We start from the raw sequence: 18,917 nt of genomic DNA, 5'->3' as shown, positions 1-18,917 counted from the left end.
AAGTATCTTACCTGGGCCATCGGGTGGGGAGCGGCTGCCTAAAGCCGGAACCAGCCAAGGTGGAGGTGATCAAAGACTGGCCCACTCCCCAGACCAAAAAGCAAGTCCAGGCCTTTATCGGGTTGGCAGGGTACTATCGAAGGTTCGTGCCCCAGTTTAGCGCCATAGCCGCCCCCATCACTGAGCTGTGCAAGAAGGGGAAGCCAGACAAGGTGGTCTGGACCAAGGAGTGCCAGCAGGCTCTCCAGGCGCTGAAGGAGGCTCTGCTCAGAGGCCCAGTTCTGGCAAACCCAGACTTTGACAAGCCCTTCCTGGTGTTCACCGATGCCTCAGACACGGGACTGGGGGCAGTGTTGATGCAGGAGAATGAAAAGGGGGAGAGACACCCCATCGTGTACCTGAGCAAGAAGTTGCTACCCCGGGAGCAGACCTACGCGGCCATTGAGAAGGAATGCCTGGCCATGGTGTGGGCCCTTAAGAAACTAGAGCCATATCTCTTTGGGCGCCACTTCACCGTGTACACCAACCACTCTCCCCTGACCTGGCCGCACCAGATGAAAGGAGCCAACGCCAAGCTCCTGAGGTGGAGCCTGCTCCTGCAGGACTATGACATGGACATGGTCCATGTGAAGGGAAGTGCCAACCTGATAGCGGACGCGCTGTCCCAGAGAGGGGGCCCCGAACTTCCCCGGGTCACTGGGCAGAGTGACCCCGCTCAGTTCAGTCTCGAAGGGGGGAGAGATGTGATGGAGTAGGGGCTGTCTGTGTGGGAGATGGGAGAGCCAGGGAGGATTTAGGTGAGAGCCTGTAACATGAGCTAGGCATGGGGGAGGGGAGGTCAACACCTCTGCCCGGGAGCTAGACAAAGGAAAGGAGCTGAGTAGAGAGGGTTGGGTCAGTTTTCGGTTTGGGAGCTGGGTGGTGGGATTTCAGGGGAACCTATGCTGGAATCCAGACACCCTGAACCCCCAGAAAGGCCAGATTAAGGGGTCCTGGCGCTGAACACGAGCCCTGCTGTATCCTGTGTTCCTGTTGTCCAATAAACCTTCTGTTTTACTGGCTGGCTGAGAGTCACTGTGAGTCCCAGGAAGAGGGGTGCAGGGCCAGACTCCCCCACACTCCGTGACAGTTACCTTGATAGATATCTCTACAATAGGTAGGTACAGGAGGAAGATTGTGGAACAGCACAAATGGGAATACAGGGTAGCAATGCACCAGGCTTGCACCTGCTGTGGGATGACTCATGAGGGCACTGTGCACTGCAAATGCCCTCCCATTAGGTCAGTTAACAGCAGACAGGGCGCAGTTACACTGGCAGGAAGGAAGCTTGCACTGACTTGCTCTGAACTGGAATGGGTTACCTAGGGAGGTGGTGGAATCTCCTTCCTTAGAGGTTTTTAAGGTCAGGCTTGACAAAGCCCTGGCTGGGATGATTTAGTTGGGTTTGGTCCTGCTTTGAGCAGGGGGTTGGACTAGATGACCTCCTGAGGTCCCTTCCAAACCTGAGATTCTATGATTCTATGATCTATGATTCTATGCTGTTGGTTGAGCTGTACCCGTCCTGTGACTAGAGAAGACTTCAGTCTCTAGGGCGGTTAATGGGCCCTTTCCCCCTTGCTTTAGTGACATGCAACCAAAAACTGAGATAACTCAGCTCTCTTCCCAAACCATGTTGGATTGGGGCTAGGCCAGAGAAGCCCTCCTCATGTATTTGGAGCAACTAGCGATAGCAGGGGCAAAGGAACAGAGAAAGTCAGACATAAAGGAAAGGGAGGGAAGCTCCTGGGCCAGATTCTCAGCTCATGTAAATTGCCATAGCGCCACTGAAATCAACGGTGCATTTCTGATTTACACCAGCTGATGAGCTGGCCCATTGACTCCAGTGGAGCTATGCTGATTTACCCCAGCTGGAGATCTGGTCTCCTGCCTTTCATGTCAGCCAGCACAGGCGAAAGTGGGGGCTATTTTTCTGGAGTTTGGTCCCTCAGGGCTCTGGGTTCACTACAGCTCTCAGTGGTCTGTATGTGTGTTATGGGGGTGGGAACAGCAGAATGGACAAAGTGCTGGGGCAGAGAGCCGTCTGCAGACTCTCCAGAAATGTGGTTGATAATCAAAGGGCGAGCAAAGCACCGACTGGTTGCTTTTAATTTTCTAAACCCTGGGGTGGCTCCGAGCCAAGCCCTCTTAGCAATGGAGGGGATAAAGTTCCCCAGCAATAGAGAGCCTCCTCTCTCCGGTGTGCTGAACTTTGCCTTTAAGCTTGCATGGCTGCATCTCTGCTGGGATCCTCTGATGAGATTAGGAAACACAGGAACAGCTGCAGCAGTTGCTGAGTGCACTTGCTTCCAGACAACTAGCTCTTGAGGTAACTTTGAAATACAGGGAGAGAAAGCAGGAAAGTGGCTGATCTGTAAGTTTCTCTCAATGAGTCTAAATTTTTAACAGGATTACCATCTTCCTACTGTTGCAGAGGAGAGAAGTTTTGTGCATCTGCTCTCCTCAGAAGAGTTGACTGAAGAAGGTAACATTTTACTTTGTGGGGGTGTCTTAAGTTGCTGTTCCCTGCTGCAGGGGGGACTTTGTTAGTAAACGTTGGCCTGACAAACTATAAGGGAAATTCAGGCTACTGAATCTTCATGTGACCAGTGATGTCCAGGAGTTTGTTTGAGGCACTTAGACTTAGTTCTGTTCTTGATGTTCAAAATATCACTGGAGCAAAAGGCATTTAGAACCCCACTTGAGTTTGCTTAGCTAATGATTTCCATTATAAGCTATTAAGTGGCACTTTGAGAACCACTGCTCTAGAGCTGGGTCTGAGCTGCCCAGTCCAGCTGCAGCTGTTCTAGCATTCAGAGGCTGTCCAGACTGGGGGCTCATGATTTGCCATGCACCCCCTTGCAGTTCAGTCATTGGATGGGTTCTGTGGCCAAGGGAGTGTGGGGTGGGGGATGTGTTACAGGCAGGGGCATGTGTGTGGAGTGTGGGAAGCTTGCACAGCCCCTGAACGCACTCTGCCTGGCCCTCGCCAGGAGCACTTCCATTGTGAACACCAAATTTGCTTGCAAACAGCCAGAGAAATGCCCTCTGGCCCACACTGGCACAACAGTAAATGTGCTTGCCCTTCCAGGGTCTCCCACTCCCACCAGGCTGGTGACAGTGGGGGTTGGGGGCACTGAGGACCTCCAGGAGGCTTCTTGTTGTGTGTGCTATGGGAATGCTCTGTGGGTGACAGGGACGTAGAACATTCTGGGACTTCCCTTGCCCTATGAGTGTGTGTCTCGCTCTCACTAGTGCTGTATTGGGGCAATTCCAAGGGCTCTGGACTTCACGGGCTACCAAAATCACTGGCTTCTCCATGCCCCCTTGCCACCAAGGCCTAGGTTTGTAAAGTTACGTAGGCGTTGTGTTCAGCGTCACAATGCCTAATTGATTGAGGAGCCTGACTCCTCCTTTCAAAAGGGACTTAGGAACTTGGGAGCCAGAATTCCAGTTGATGGGGTTTAGATGCCTAGGTGCCTAAATCCCTTTTGAAAGAGAGATTTATACTCCTAAATTGGTGTGGTGGTGTGACACTGAGCGCAGTAATATCTACATAGCTTCAGAAATCTGGGTCTAAAGCACTAGTGCAGAAATAGATGGCTTCACAGGGGGCTGTGCTTGGCCACTTTGGCCTGATTCAGTGTTTTCATGAAGTGCTAGTGAGGTTGGAGCAAAGGCCATAGGGCAGTCATAAGGACAGTCTTGGAGAATGCTCCCAGTGCAGGGCACCTCTACTTCAGGCACAGAGCCAGCTGTGTCCCCCTCCTCCAGGAAATTGCCCCTATTCTCCCCTCACATGGAGTTGGGAGGGGTGTGGCAGGGGCTGCCCTGCAGTGGCCCATGTCTTAAAAAATGGCAGTATGCTAATATATGCATGTTACACAACATAGGCCCAGATCCTCAAAGGTATTGAAATTAATGAGTTGGGCATCTAAATACCTTTGAGGATCTGGCCTGCACTGGCCTGATTGGATATTCCTCTTCTTTCTATTGCATGGAATCAGAGCTACACAGCTGTGTCGTAGACCCTATACTGCTAAAGCTAATGGGGAGATTCTCTTTTAGCAAAAGTGGGGAGGAGCTGGTGATTTTGGAGCAGGAGACTGAGTTCTACTGCCACTTCCACAGTGAGATCACAGGAACTATGGTGATTAGCATGAATTAGCAGCCACAGATTTATTCCACCACATCACCAGATTGCATCTTGATACCAATAGGGGATGATTGAATTTAAGAGCAAATGGCAAATGGTTTCTTCGTGGATTTGCTTAACTGCTGGTAAACTGACAGCTGTTTTGCTTAACGGGCACCTGTGCAAACAGTGTGTGTGAAAAGCTGCCCCTCCCTAATGCAAATAAATAAATCTATCAGACTAAGCAAACCCAGCACAGGCAAATGCAACAGGCGCTGTGGGGCGTTCTGGCCAAGTCAGGGCCGATTCCCTCTGTCGTGTTTCGTTCCTGCCTCAGCTCTGTGTAAATCTCAATTGAATTAAACGAAATCCCTTTTAAAAATAAAAAAGGCTCCCAGAACAGTTCTGGAGATGGATCTTTATCATTTTTATTAAAAGCTGCACAATGTGCTGTCATTACACAGGCAGGGGAGGAGAAGGAGTCCACCTCTCCCAGCCTCGCTTCCCCCCCACTCACTTCATAGTGGTGATATGCAAAAGCTCCCCAGGGAGTGATAGTGGGAAATGAACACTATGAAAGGCCTTTATTGAGACCATCAATCTCGCTGGTGCTGCTGTGATCAAAGCCCCAGCCTTCCCAGGCAGAGGTTAGCTGGAGGAGCAAAGCGATCAGGTTTCGGGTAATGGCTGGGTGGAGTGGGGCTCTGTGCGGTGGGAGTGCACAAGAATCTCTGTGTTCCCAGATCAGTGGGGAATGAGGGATGGGTAACGTTTACTCCTAATGCCTGGGGCCAGGGAGAGGTCCAGGCTCAGGATTGCTCAGTGGAGGCTTGACAGGGCTCCAAAACAAATTGGTCTGTGTGGAGACATTGTCGCCATATGTTGGGCCTGATCCTCAACTGGAGTCGCTCAATCACTCTAGCTACTCTCACTAGCATTGGGCTCACTGTGATTTCCTCTTCCAATATGGGCTCGATCCTGCAGTCCTTACTGAGCAAAATTTCATGCTGAAGTTGGACTGGCCTGCAGGGTTGAGCCCTGAATGCAACAGACCCTCTGCATGCAACCTGGTAGCTAATGCCTTAGTTGCTGGACTAACAGCACGCTATGGAGAGCACACAGACAATTTCACACCCGAGCCCTGAGAATCCCCGCACTCTTGCATAGCCTCTGCTCTCCAGGCCACAGGCCCGGATAGGGCTGTCCTGTGAGCCCCATCCCCACTGTTCTTTCTTTAACCTTCAGGGTGCCATACAGCAGTGCAAGACTTTATCCCACCTTGAGGTGATGCCACCAGAGTACTGCTAGCACCTGATGACCCAGGTGCTCAGGCATTGAGGCATGCAGCATCCATTGATAGCTGTGCTGAAGAGACTGTCCTTAGGAACCAGACCCAGTCCCCACATTTCTGGCTCTTCTCCAGGGGCAAGCTGGTGTAACTGCGAGATTCTCTCCTGTGTGCACAACCCCAGGGAGCCTGCATTGCATTGGTAGATTAGTCAGCTAGTGAATCCTATATTTGACTCACCCCAATAGTCTGGCTGAGGATGGAAGTGCTGAAGAATCATTAGCCCTGAGGAACAGCCTTGAACTGCCAAATCCATGACAACATTGGAAAGTCTCTGAGGCTCCCCATGCCTGCTTGTCCTCAGCAGCTATTCCTTAGTCACAGATGTGGGACTCAGCGGCGGCTCTAGCTTTTTTGCTGCCCCAAGCACGGCGGGCAGGCTGCCTTTGACGGCTTGCCTGCGGGAGGTCCGCTGGTCCCACGGATTCGGCGGCATGCCTGCAGGAGGTCCTGTGGGACCGGCGGACCTCCCACATGCAATCCACCGAAGCCACCACATGGCTTGCCGCCCCAGGCACGCACTTGGAGTGCTGGTGCCTGGAGCTGCCGCTGGTGGGACTCCAATCAGCCAATGATACAGAACAAAACTAGCCTCCTCCTCCTCTCGTATACCACAGCCCCCTCCTCCCCGCAGCCTTCAAAAGCTAAAGACACTTGGGCTAGCCAGTGCGTGGATGGGAGACCTCCTAGGAGCAGCTGCATGGGCTGTTGGGGCTCAATAGGTGGAACTCTGTCTTCTAGGTCAGTGCTGACCCTGTGGCCACAAGGTTCTAGAGTTTCCTTGCTGTATTTCCAGATTGTGCATTAAGCCATCACCACTGGTGATGTATAAACCCTGCAAGGTACTTCAGGTAAGAATATGGTGACCATATTTCCCAAAGGGAAAACTGGATGTCCCCAGCCACTTGCTTGAGTGCCCTGCCCCCACGCCAGGCTGTTGCCGGAACCCTGCCGGCCCCACACATTCTGGAATGCTACCCCTCCAGCCCTGCCTCCCAGCCTGCGCGGGGCTGGCATCTCCGCCCACCCCCTCAGCATGTTCCTCCACACTACACCCCACTTTTTTGACAAAAGTGGGCATTTGTCCCATTTGTCAAGATCAACTGATCAAGTTGTCAAGAGCAAATGGGACAAATGCCCATTTTAGTGGGGTGTGTGTATGTATGTGTATGTATATAAAATATGTTGGGATGGTTGGGACAGGGCTTAAAAAAAGGGACTGTCCCAGCCAAAATGGGACATATGGTCACCCTAGGTAAGAAGGAGTTCCCAATTTGCAAGAATTGTAACTTGATTTTTCTTACAGAGTTGCATTAGGCTGTGACATGAGGCAGCTAGAGTTGTATTCCCAGCTCTGCCACTGGCCTGCTGGGTGGCCTTGGTAATTCTTGTCCCTGCTCTGTGCTTCAGTTTCCCCATCTGTAGAATGGGATAATGATACCCACTCCCTTTGTAAAGTGCTGATGAAAAGAGCTATATAAGAGCTAGAGGTTGTTGTTGGTTTCTTACAAATAGAGCAGCTCAGCAAGGTTCATTCCTCTGTCTCTTCCCCCTCCCGCGCCCCCAGAGTTTCTGTAGCCACACATCCTCTGCTGCAGGCACTTTCTTTAGCTCTTTGTGTCATGTGTCTGAGAGCAAGGAGATGGAGACAGCTCCAAGCCTGGCATTTGAGAACAATGTTTAATTTAAATACCATGGACCAGATCCTTGGCTGGTGCAGCCTGGGAATGCTCCGTGGATGCTGACTTATGCCAGTTGAACATCTGCCCATGTGTTTTAGCAGCAGCAGTTGCAACACATGTTGAAGCCTAGTTTCCAAATGCAGGCATTTTACTAAAAGCTGCCCTGGTCCACCCCATCCCTGGGGTGTGCACCGGATTTGCTTCCCCTCAGGATGCCTTCCAGGATGAACCAATTTTTTTATGGTGCTGCAAGGAGCTGCATGGGTTTTATAGGCTCCTTCTTTTACTGAGTACTAAATTCTTGGCAGGTGAATCACAGCTGCAGGGGCCTGGCTTCGGAGCAGGCCGAACCAAACATGATGGTCTCACTAGTCCTGGCTCCTTGTGGGGGTTTGTAAAGGGAGAACTAATGATGATGCAGGAGGTAGTACAGTGGATTCCTTATGAGAGGGAAGGATGAATCTTGTGTCTAAGGCACTGGAGTGGGACTCAGGAGGCCTAGGCTTGATTCCTGGTTCTGCCAGACTCCTGTGTGACCATGGCAAGCCACTTAATTCCTCTGTGCCTCAGCTCCTGCTGGTGCTGAGTTCTGCTGGGTTCTGTCTCCCCCACCCTTTGTCTGCCTCATCTATTTAGACCGAGAGCTCCTCAGCACAGAGTTGGCCTCACTATATGCATGTACAGCAGCTAGTGCAAGAGGGCCCCACCCTTGGTAGGGGCTCTGGGAGCTAATGGGTTGAGATGGAGCCCAGCTAATCTGGACTGTGTAAACATTCTGGGTTGTTCCAGACTGAATGTTCGATTCAGCACATTATGGAAATAAAGGGGCAGCTGCAATGTTTAGACTTGAATCCAAACGTGCCCCAAGTCTGGGGTGGCTGGGCCTGGAGGGGTGTCTTTGGGCCTGCCACTGTGGAAGGCAAAGCATCATTCTGCACCAGCTACCTAGGCTCCAGAGTGGCACCAGATGGAAGCAGCTGGTGATCGTTCCCTTATCTGTATTAGAGGGCAAATGGGGACTTGCATCCCTTGGAGAGGTGTGACAAGGATGCTGTTTGGAAAGTGCTTTGAAGATTTCAAATAGAATCACAGGGTCAGAAGGGACCGCCAGGGTCATTGAGTCCAACCCCCTGCCAGGATTTGTTGTGTCTAGAAAATACAGCAAGTGCTGAGCATTGACAAACACTTGCTATGTAAGCATAGGTGTTGGTGTGTACTGTTGCTGTACTGTGACATTTATCTACAACTCTTCTTGTGCCTTCCACAGAAAGAGCAATGGTGACATGGAACAACCTCAGCACCTTCCCCAGAGAAGATTCCTGGCTTGGTCTCTCCAGGGAGTAACATGCTCTTATGCAAAACCTTAATAGCAACCTTGGTGCCACTAAAGGAGAATAATTTCCCAACAGTATGAATGTGGGGTGGTCAGATGTGCACATCTGTTGATCAAGAGTATATGAGGTTGCTGCTAAAGTTTACGTTGGAGCATGAAGTGGATAGAAGCTGGGATATATAACAACTTGTCATGCAGTGTGTTGTTAGCATCATTATAGGCAACATGAAAGTGGCAAGGAATGCTGGAGATTTTTTCCTTACTTCCATGCTTTGCAGGTTATGGGGGAGTCTGGAGGAACCTGAAATGTCATTAACTGAACTCTTAGTTTGTGGGTTTTTGTGTGTATGTGTGTGTTTTGTGTCCCCTCCCTGCCCCAGAAGCCTCTAATTGAACCAGGAGTCTGCAAGTATGGCTCTAATTCTTCTATCTAGTTGCCTTGGAGTATTTCCAGTACCTCCTGGTTTTTGTTTTGACTGGGCTGGAGATACAATAAGAGAGCCTCTTGGAATGTTAATTTGGTCCTAGGTGCAACCAGGGAAGTCAGATATATGGACCAGTGTCATGTCTTATTTTAACTAAACACTTTCAGTTCCCAGCTCTGCCACAGACTTCTTCTGTGCTCTTGGGCAAGTCACCCAAACCCTCCCAACTTCCACTGAAACTAATGAATTGAGGTTTGTTAATTTCAATGGAAATTAGGCTAAATTCCTTTGTGGATCAGGGTCTCAGTCTCTCTGTGCCTCAGCTCCCAATTTGTAAAACAGGGATGAGAGCACTGCTCTACCTCCCAGGGGTGTCATGACGGTAAATACATGAGGTTGTGTTCAGATAATGCAGTAGTGGGAGCCATATGGTGCCTTAGTAAAAAAAAAATTGCTGAAAGTGTTGGAAAAAGTCATCAAAAATTCAATGCTGTAATAAATTGCTATTTCTTCTTCTTATTGAAGAGAGATGGTAAATGTCCAGGCCAATCTGTGGCAACAACAAACAACTTTGAGGGATACACAATATTTTTCCTCTGAGCAGGGGGGTTATTCCAAGTATCAGGGAAAGGGACCATGAAAAAGAATGTTCAAACCTAGGAGCTTAAAGTTAGGCATCTGAATCCATAGGTAGTGACCTAAATAAAAGTCCTGATCATCTCCAGTTACAGTTGATTTCAACAGGCACTGTGGATATTTAATTCCTCTGGAACATCAAGCCACTTTTATTTAGATGCCAATGTATGGATGTGGGAGCCTAAGTTTAGGATCCCAGTTCGAAATCTTGGCCTGTTACTATTTTCCTCTGCTCTGCTTCTGACCTCTGTCAAGCTGCTTGATAAGGGTTAACTGCTGGTCCCCTTACTCATACTGAGCAGTGCCTAACTCAAGTGAGTGGGATGACTCTTTGGAGTCAAGTGGAGAAGGGTATCACAGTCTGGCTCTAAATGATCTCTTACGCCTCTCTACAAACTGCTGTGACGCTGCATTGAGCAACTGTTGGCCTTACAGAAGTGTTTACAGAAAGTCAATTTGAGGAGCCAAGCAGTGCTAGTCTGGTATTTATTCTGCTCTGTAATTGGAAACCTATTTCTGGATCTCTGTTTTACCAATAAGGAAGGTTGTTCTCCATCCCTTTGATTAGATGTCTTTCTCTTTAGCAGTAGAACCGAGAGAAGCTGCGTCATTGTTGACTCATCTCCAGGGTCTGAAATGTCCCAGATGAAGTGAAGGCTAAAGGCAGAAGGGTTACAGCATCAGGTTGAGTGAAAAGCACAGGGGGCTGTTTCTGACTGGTATAGCCATGTACTATGTGGGACAGAGGCTTAAAATGCCCCAGGAAGGGAGTAGAGCCTGGCTCAATCCTGTATTCAGACTGTTACCGCACTGACCTTCTTGATTCTTTTCTAGGTTAGCCTGTGTCTTGCTAGGGAGCCAAATCTTGACCCTTGCACAACTCCCAGGCTTTCATGTAAATGCTGTTAAGTAACTGAAACAAAGGCTCTGATTCTCTGGGCACTGAGCCTGGGTAGGAAGGGTGGGGGAGAGAGTGGAAGGGACCCAATTAAACATGCCTTGAGCTCTTTAATCTTTTTAGCTCCAATCAAGACTGGATTTTTCATGGTAGAGATTTGCGTTTTTTTACTTTTGTTTGTATCAGCTGTTGAAATGATGCAAATTCACATTGCAAAGAGTCCTAACTGGGGGAGAGAGATTCTTACCCCCCGCTTCCCAATCTGTCAATTTGAACCTCCAGTACCAAGAGCACAAAGTAGCCTGTGCAATCTTAGCATTTTAAACGGACCCTAGAGAACTCCAGGGAAGACATCTGCAGCAATCCTTGTGGGTATTTTTGCTCTACCAAGAACAGAAGGCAAGATTTTTTTTTTTTAATTCTTCTTTCTTTTTCCCAGCGGAGGTAGAGAGAGAAGGGAATGGCAAACAACAGCTCCTTGGCAGTCCACGGCTCCCTTGCTTACGATGACTTTGCCAGTTCTGACTGGTACATGTATGAATCCATGGAACCCAAGACGCCACAAGACGAGTGAGTGATCAACCCTTGGGTTTTTTCCCCAGTTATGCCCTGCGGCCAGAGGGTGCCCTGTCGTCCGTTAGGCAGGGGAATCATTTTTGTCTCAAATTCCCATTTGAGGGGGAGGGATAGCTCAGTGGTTTGAGCATTCAGGGCCGGCTTTAGGCCAATTCCACCAATTCCCCCAAATCGGGCCCCACGCCTGAGAGGGCCCCGCGCCCAGTGGCAGGGCCGCCAGGCGGCAGGGGGCCAAGTGGCCGAGAATCCCTTCCCTGGCTAGAGGCTCCTTTTTAATTTTTACTCACCTGGCGCTGCTCCGGGTCTTCGGCGGCACTTTGGCGGCGGGTCCTTCACTCGCTCCGGGTCTTCGGCAGCACTTCAGCGGCAGGTCCTTCAGTGCCGCTGAAGACCCGGATCGAGTGAAGGACCCGCCGCCAAAAACTAGGAGCGCCGCCCGGTGAGTACAAGCCTCACATGTTTTTTTACGTGTTTTTTTTTTTTTTTAGTCATCCCTGCCGGGGCCCCGTCGAAACTGTTCGAATTGGGCCCTGCACTTGCTAAGCCGGCCCTGTGAGCATTGGCCTGCTAAACCCAGGGTTGTCAGTTCAATCCTTAAGGGGGTCATTTAGGGAACCTGGGGCGAAAATCTCTCTGGGGATTGGTCCTGCTTTGAATAGGGTGTTGGACTAGATGAGCTCCTGAGGTCCCTTCCAACCCTGACATTCTATGATTCCTGGAATGAAATCTTATTTTTCTGACCAAGGAAAGTAGGAACTCCCCTCCATGCATGCACATCTTTTGCCATCTCCCCACCCTCCCAACTTTCTCCTCACAGCTACTTCCCACTAGTGACTTTTTAGAAAAATAACCAAATAAAAAATCTGCAATAACAACACTTGACTCTGGTTGTAAAACCCGACCACTCTATGCCTCAATTTCCATATTTAAGATGGAACTAATAATCTCCAGCTATCTGGCACATGTGCTGATATCCCTTCAGCATGCAAAGCGCTATGTTAGTGTTATCTGTGCATCACCATACTGGTGTTGCTTTTTGTTGCTGCTTGCGACATCTGATTTGTGTGAAGGAGAGGCTGTGTGATGCAGCTATGTCAATGGGAGAGCTTCTCACACCCACATAGCTACTGCCTCTCGGGGAGATGGATTAACTACATCTATGGAAAAAGCTCTCCCATTGGTGTAGTAGCATCTTCACTAAAGTGCTGCAGCTATGCCTCTGTAGCACTGTACATGAAGACAAGCCCTCAGTGTGTGACTTAGGGAGGTAGTGTGGCCTAGTGGATATAATGCTGGACTGGGATTTAGAAACCTGAGTTTTATTCCTGGTTCTTGCTACTGACCTGCTGGGTGACCTTGGGCGAATAATTCACTCTCTTTCTGGTTCCGTTTCCCCATCTGTAAAATGGGGTAATGATACTGACCTCCTTTGTAAAGTGCGTTGAGATCGACTACTGCTAGATATTATTACTACACGACTGACCGCTTTCCATTACATGTGCTTCTATGAGATAGGCAGGTCTGGTGCTAGAAGGCAGGTCTGATGATAGAGCGCAGGATATGATGATCTCCAATGTCAGTGTGTGGAGTGCAGGCTTCTGAAAGATGCTTCATCTAGGTGGGATTGCCCAACCTGCTTTCCCTCCTATTCATGGTGGCCATTGCATTGCCCCTTGAGTAGGAAAGTAACATTCTCTGTCTAATGGGAGAGGGGGTTTGTCTTGAGCCCAAACTTTCAACAGTCATTAATGATTTTAGGTGTCTTAATTTTAAGGGGCATAACTTGTGACTCCTTTTAAAGGGGGCTGATGGTCACAGGTTGGGTGTTCAGCCCTCTATGAAATCAAGTTGCACAACCCAAAAGTAAGATGCCTAAAATCAGGCCTTTGTTTGTTTAAAGCTTGTATTGTATTCGCTCTACTGCTCTGCTTTTCACACCCTGCTGTCATCTGTTCTGTTCCTCCATCTCTTCCTTCCCCCCTGCTCTCTGGTCTTTTTCTCCCATGGTCTATCCTCCTTCACTGGCAGCTCTTAGCTTTGCTGCTGATGGCTGGCTCCTGAATCATCTTCTCTTCTTATTCAGCAGTCTGTCAAGGCTGAATCCCCACTCTGGCACTTCGAGTACAGAAGGTGGGGACCCGCAAGGATTTTAAAAATTAATACTGGCCACTCCAGGCTTGTATTAAACTCCCAAGGTTACAGCTTTTCTCTGACCTTGGATTGGTAAACGCTGCCACCACCCAAATGCAAAAAAAAAACCCCAAAACAACCCTTGGACCCAGGAAGGTGCACTTGGGAATTCCCGCCTGTGGGGAATCGTCAAGCCCTTTCACCCTTCCCCCCTTTGGGCAATAGCTGAGAAAGAAAACCAAGGAAATGTAGCTGTTGCTACCAGCTAATCAAACAACTTGCACAAACCTCTTAGGACACCAAAAATTCAATCCTGTTCTTAAACAAGGTAAATTTTATTAAAAACAAAGGAAAAAATACATCTGGAATTTAGGCTTTTGCTAGATTTTAAAAGGGCAATTCTAAAAACTAAGCACCCACAATAGCTTCCTTGGGGGTTCAGCTTAAAGGTTACAAGCAAACAAAAGCATCTGGGGTTAGCACAAAGGAGATCCAAAAGCCAAAATAAAGAAATAAACCTGATTTTACTAATTTACTTACATATTTGGGAAGGTTTCAAATAAGTAGTTCTAGGTATGATCTGATGATTTTTTCCTACCTGGCTTAAAGCTTTACACAGCATTCCTGTTTATAGCATTACTGCTCCATGTCCCTGCGCCCAGAGAGAACAACAGATCACAAAGGGAAGGTTTTTCCCAATTTTAAAAAGTTTTAGCCCTCCCATTGGCTCTTTTGATCAGATGCCCATTCCTTTTCTTTTACCTGTGGGCTTGTTAACCCTTTACAGGTGAAGCAAGCAGAGAACAGACAACAAGAGGAATTTTACAGCTAACTGGCTGGCTGGGTGTCTATAAAAGGGAGCTACCCGTGCTTCATTTATCACAGGCCCCTTACAGAGGCAGCCAACTCCCATTCCATTTCTCCAGCAGCCTTTTCAGAACTCCAGGCTCCTCTTTGAACCACGTATCCAATCATCCATTCTCCTGGCCAGCCCCTGAGGGCATTGGCTGGCCCTGGTTTTTTGACCCTTCATGATTTGCCCATGTACTAAAGATGTTGTGAGTGGGGTATACGGCTAACACTATTCCCTGCACAGCTGGCTTCCTAGACAGCCTCTCACCTGGCCCCATCTGCTGCTCTGGCTCCCTGCCTCATGCTGAGAAGCAAGAGGGGCTCAGCAGTCTAGTGGGGCAGCATGGAGAACCCCTCAGCATGGAGCTGAGAAGCAGTTCCATGCTGGAGAACTTGGCCATGGGGGAGATCATCTTCACTGGAGGTTTTCAAAACGAGGATGGGCAGCAGGGGCGGCTCCAGGTCTCAGCACGTCAAGTGCGTGCTTGGGGCGGCATGCCGCGGGGGGCGCTCTGCCGGTCGCCGGGAGGGCGACAGGCAGGGCTCCGGTGGACCTCCCGCAGGCGTGCCTGCGGAGGGTCCGCTGGTCCCGCAGCTTCGGTGGAGCCGCGGGACCAGCGGACCCTCTGCAGGCATGCCTGTGGGAGGTCCACCGGAGCTGCGGGACCGACAATCGGCAGAGCACCTCCTGCGGCATGCCGCCATGCTTGGGGTGGTGAAATGTCTAGAGCCGCCCCTGATGGGCAGTCATCTGTCTTGGATGGTATGGACACAACAAATCCTGCATCTTGGCAGGGGATTAGACTAGATGACCCTTGCAGTCCCTTCTATCCCTATGGGTCTATGACAAAGTATTAATCTTTGTATTACAGTAGTGCCTAGGGGTCCCATTGTGCTAGCTGCTGTATAAACACCTACTGAGAGCCCGTCCTTGCCCTGAAGGGTTTACGATACAAATAGACAGCCAAAGAAAGCTCTCCCATTGTACAGATGGGTACAGAGACACTGAGTGACCTACCCAAGGTCATATAGGGTGTCTGTGGAAAAGCAGAAAATTGAAGCATGGTCTCCAGAGTCCCATTCCCGTGCCTTAATCACATAGACCTCCTAGGAGGCTTTGTGCCCTCTTCTAGCAAGAGTAGCTTTCAGCACAGCTAGTGTGTGTGTTGTGGGGAAAGGAGGCAAGGGCTGGAGGTGGAGTGCAGTGATACTTAGGGTCTCCAGAAATGGGGAGGGCTCACTGATAAGCTGGGGGAAGAGCAGAGGGAGAGGCAGGGACACACAAGTGGAGGAGTGAGTGAGGAGCAGATTTTCTGTTCCTGGCTTGGACACACAAACCAATATTCATTTGTTATTAATGCCTGTGGCTGCCACTTAAACCAAAAAACTCTGTCTCTGTCTTATGAGCTGATTTCTCAGGAAGATGAAAACCTCTCCGATTAATGTAGTTCTGCCCCATATCTCCTGGCATCACTGCATGGTGAGGTCCTATCATGCCATAACGATGCCAGAAGAATTCTGCTGTGTGAGGAGATTGCACTTTCAATGTGGGGGGGGGAGGGAATCAAACAAGAAGTCAGCTGTAAGATGGCTCTTCCAGCTCCTCTGCTGGAATGCATTGCTTGATGAATGTGTTGTGTAACCCACCCACCCCTTGAATTGTAAAGTGCCATTGGGCCGCTGCCTGTGGCACATCATTGAAATGATTTACCCTCTGAGACCAGATGCTCATTAGATGCCTGTGTGTGAATGAGAACTACGGCCAATCACCTGGGAGGGAGGGAGGGAGGGGAGTATTTACCTGTTTGTACTGTAGCAGTGCCTTGGTTTGTGCCAGCAGTTGTACAAACAGAACAAAATGGTGCCCCCTGCCCCCAAACAATTCACAATCCAAGTAAACAGAAACTTGTTGTGCCAACATCTTTGTGAAGAAAGGTTTGCTTTATTTCCAGCAGCTCACAGGTTGCTCTGAGATTATCTGTTTGTTTCAATGAAAACTTTGGGCCAAGAATGGCTGTCACTCCACCACTGGCTCTTATGAAAAGCAATATCGAAGCTTTTGTTACCAATTCCATTCCAGTTCTCTTCTTGACCCCTTCGAACTTTGTCTCATTCTTACTCTCAGGTCACAAGTAAATATTTTGGGGGTAAAGTTTCAAAAAAAATACAGCTTTCTTTTTATATCTATATCGTAAATTCAGTAGAACTTTGCCATAGCACACAACTGACAGCCATTTTTTATGAGAACTATGTCCCAGTCTTTCAGCAAAGATTTACTAAGACTGAAATATGGAAGATGCATATAACCAGGTCTTGGTGCAAAATGCCAGATTTTGGTGAGAATTTTTGACTTTGTGGGCAGATTTTGGGGAAAATCTCATTCCTTTTTCCATAATCAAAACTCTAAACACACCCTGCCAAAATCTTCTGTAAAAATCTTCTGTAAAATGTTCAGGTTTTGAAAATAAAATCAGAATCTTTACCAAGAAAATTGTTACTGATATTTTTCATTAAAAAAATAAACATTTTTACTAAAATGGAAAGTCTTGCAGAATATTGTCAATCTGGTCTAAAAGCCATTCTTAATTTCCTGCCCTGCCCAAACCACCCCCAGAAAACCCCAGCCCCTCAGTGTTCTCATTGAAATCTGGTCTAATCATAACTCATTCAAATGAACTTTATTCTGATAACATGCTTTTCATCCCGAGACCTCAAAGCATTTGACTTACCCCCATTTTACAGAAAGGAAAACTGAGGGATAGGGAAGTGAAATGACTTAACCAAGGGCACTCAGCAAATCAGTGGAAGAGCTGGGAGTGGTTCTCAACCATGTGTCCGGGACTCCCTGGTGGCTGTGAGCAGGTTTAAGAGGTCTGCCAAGCAGTGCCAGCATTAGACTTTCTGGGGCCCAGGGCAGAATGCCAAAGCCTACCGCATGGGACTCAAGCCCAGGGCCCAAACCCTATCATGCAGGGCTGAAGCTGAAGCCTGAGCAACTTAGCTTCACAGAGCCCCCTGTGGTATGGGGTCTCAGGCAAATGCCCTGCTTGCTACCCACTAACGCTGGTCCTGGCTTTTACATGCAGAAAATCAGTTGTTGTGGCACAGGTGGGCCATGGAGTTTGTATAGCATGTTGTGGGGGGGCTTCAGAAAGAAAAAAGTTGAGAACCCTTGCACTAGCAACATTGCCTCCCAGGAACAAAGTTCACTTGCTGATATCAGGTTTTTATTTTGTGTTTATTCAGTTGAGCTCTCACTCTGCACCATTGACATCAATGGGAGCTCTGCCTTTCACATCAATGGATGCAGAATCAGGCCTTAATTTGTAACATTTTGGCCGCTAGCAATGGGATTCTTTGTTGCTGAGTTCCTCTTGCATTCCAAAAGTCATCAGTCCTTAATCTCTTATGATGCAAAACAATCTATTTTTACGTCTCTCAGTACACACATAAAATCTTAAGATGGCATCATGTATTTTAAACACGTTGAAAGAGGCTGCTGATGAGTTGTGGAGGCAGGCAAGAATATTCCATATGTTTGGTGCAACCCATTGCATTAAAGCTTTCTCCTGTTGCATGTTTGATCTCCATATCAATGTGCTTAACCTTTAAAGCAGAACTCAGCAACACAGGGGAAATATCTGATTGCTGTTTATACAGCTGTATAGCACGGCGGGCACTCCCACGCAGTGCCTCCTGCTGGTCATCCGGGAATTAGCTCCATTCCAGCCTCGGAGTGCCTCCTGCTGGCTGGTGTCTTCCTACAGTAAGAAGCCTGCTTACTTCTGATCTCCACCACTTATAGTACTTCTGGCCCTTGTCCCTCCCAGACCCCAGTGCCCCTTACCTTGGGGTGCTGCACCACAGCAGTGCCCCCACATTCTGGGTCGCCCCTCCACAGGAACCCCAATCACCTGAGCCCACATCACCTCAGTGACCCACTGCCAGTCCTCATCTAGCCCTTCCCTCAGGGGCAAACTGCAGTCTGAAGTGGCCACTCATCATTAGCAAGGGGGTTTGGATCTGTGTTCTTTCTAGCCCCAGCTGCCTCTCTAGTACCTCCCTTGGCCTTTAGCAAGGCCTCAGCCTGGTGACTCACAAGGCCAGAACGCCTCAGCTCTGCCTGCCTTTCCCCAGCCCTGTTCTGCCTCAGGTACCCTGCTTGCTCTCCCAGGCAGCTTGGTCCCCTCTGATCCTCAGCTGGAGCAAGAGTTTTCTCTCACTCCCTCAGCTTGCCCTTTTATCAGGGCCAGCTATGCCCTAATTGGGTGTGGCCACACCTGTAGCTGTTTACCCAACCAGCCTCCCTGGCTGCTTTTAACCCCTTCCTAACCAGAGCAGGGTGACTTACCCGCTACAAGCTGGAACCCCTCCTCTTAGGCTAAAATTTGGGGGGCACCATTTTCTTCGGCAGCAACCGTGGCGGCCGGATCTTCGTCCGCCCCGGTCGCCGCCGGCATTTAGGCAGAGGAGCTGGGGCAGGGGAGCGCGGGGAGGGCTGGCTGCAGCAAGCAAGGGGGGGCACATGGGAACTCCCCGCCCCAGCACACCCCTGCCCCGCCTCCTCCCCAAGCACACAGTGGCTACTTCACTTCTCCCGCCTCCCCGGCTTGCGACGCCTAAGCTGATTGGTGCCACAAGCCTGGGAGGCGGGAGAAGTGAAGCAGCGACGGGGTGCTCGTGTGGGGTGGGGGTGCCTCAGGGCAGAGGGTGGGGGATGGGGAGCTGCCGCAGGGGGGGCGCCTCAGGGCGGAGGGGGGGAGCCGCTGTGTGTGGGGGTGCTGCCATGGGAGGGGGCGCCTCAGGGTGGGGGCTTGGGGACAGGGGAGGGCGCAAGGTGGAAGTTTCACCTAGGGCACGAAACAT

At 49.6% G+C, this 18,917-nt stretch overlaps 1 protein-coding gene across 3 annotated transcripts in view; it reads left to right on the top strand.

The window, feature by feature from the left end:
* The first annotated feature begins 2,224 nt into the window (after positions 1–2,224).
* Positions 2,225–18,917, top strand: part of STRA6 (signaling receptor and transporter of retinol STRA6) — a 56,640-nt gene continuing 39,947 nt past the window's right edge. The window contains exons 1-3 of one of the 3 annotated variants that reach the window (XM_039490131.1): positions 2,225–2,365; positions 2,446–2,521; positions 10,933–11,063. In XM_039490131.1, coding sequence (XP_039346065.1) covers positions 10,954–11,063 — 110 coding nt within the window. In that variant the 5' untranslated portion in view covers positions 2,225–2,365; positions 2,446–2,521; positions 10,933–10,953. The other 2 variants (XM_039490132.1, XM_039490133.1) reach the window with 2 other exon arrangements.

This window comes from Mauremys reevesii, linkage group 10 (genome assembly GCF_016161935.1).
Source record: "Mauremys reevesii isolate NIE-2019 linkage group 10, ASM1616193v1, whole genome shotgun sequence".
In the NCBI taxonomy this organism is placed as follows: Eukaryota; Metazoa; Chordata; order Testudines; family Geoemydidae; genus Mauremys; species Mauremys reevesii.
This window is presented reverse-complemented; position numbering and strand designations above follow the sequence as displayed.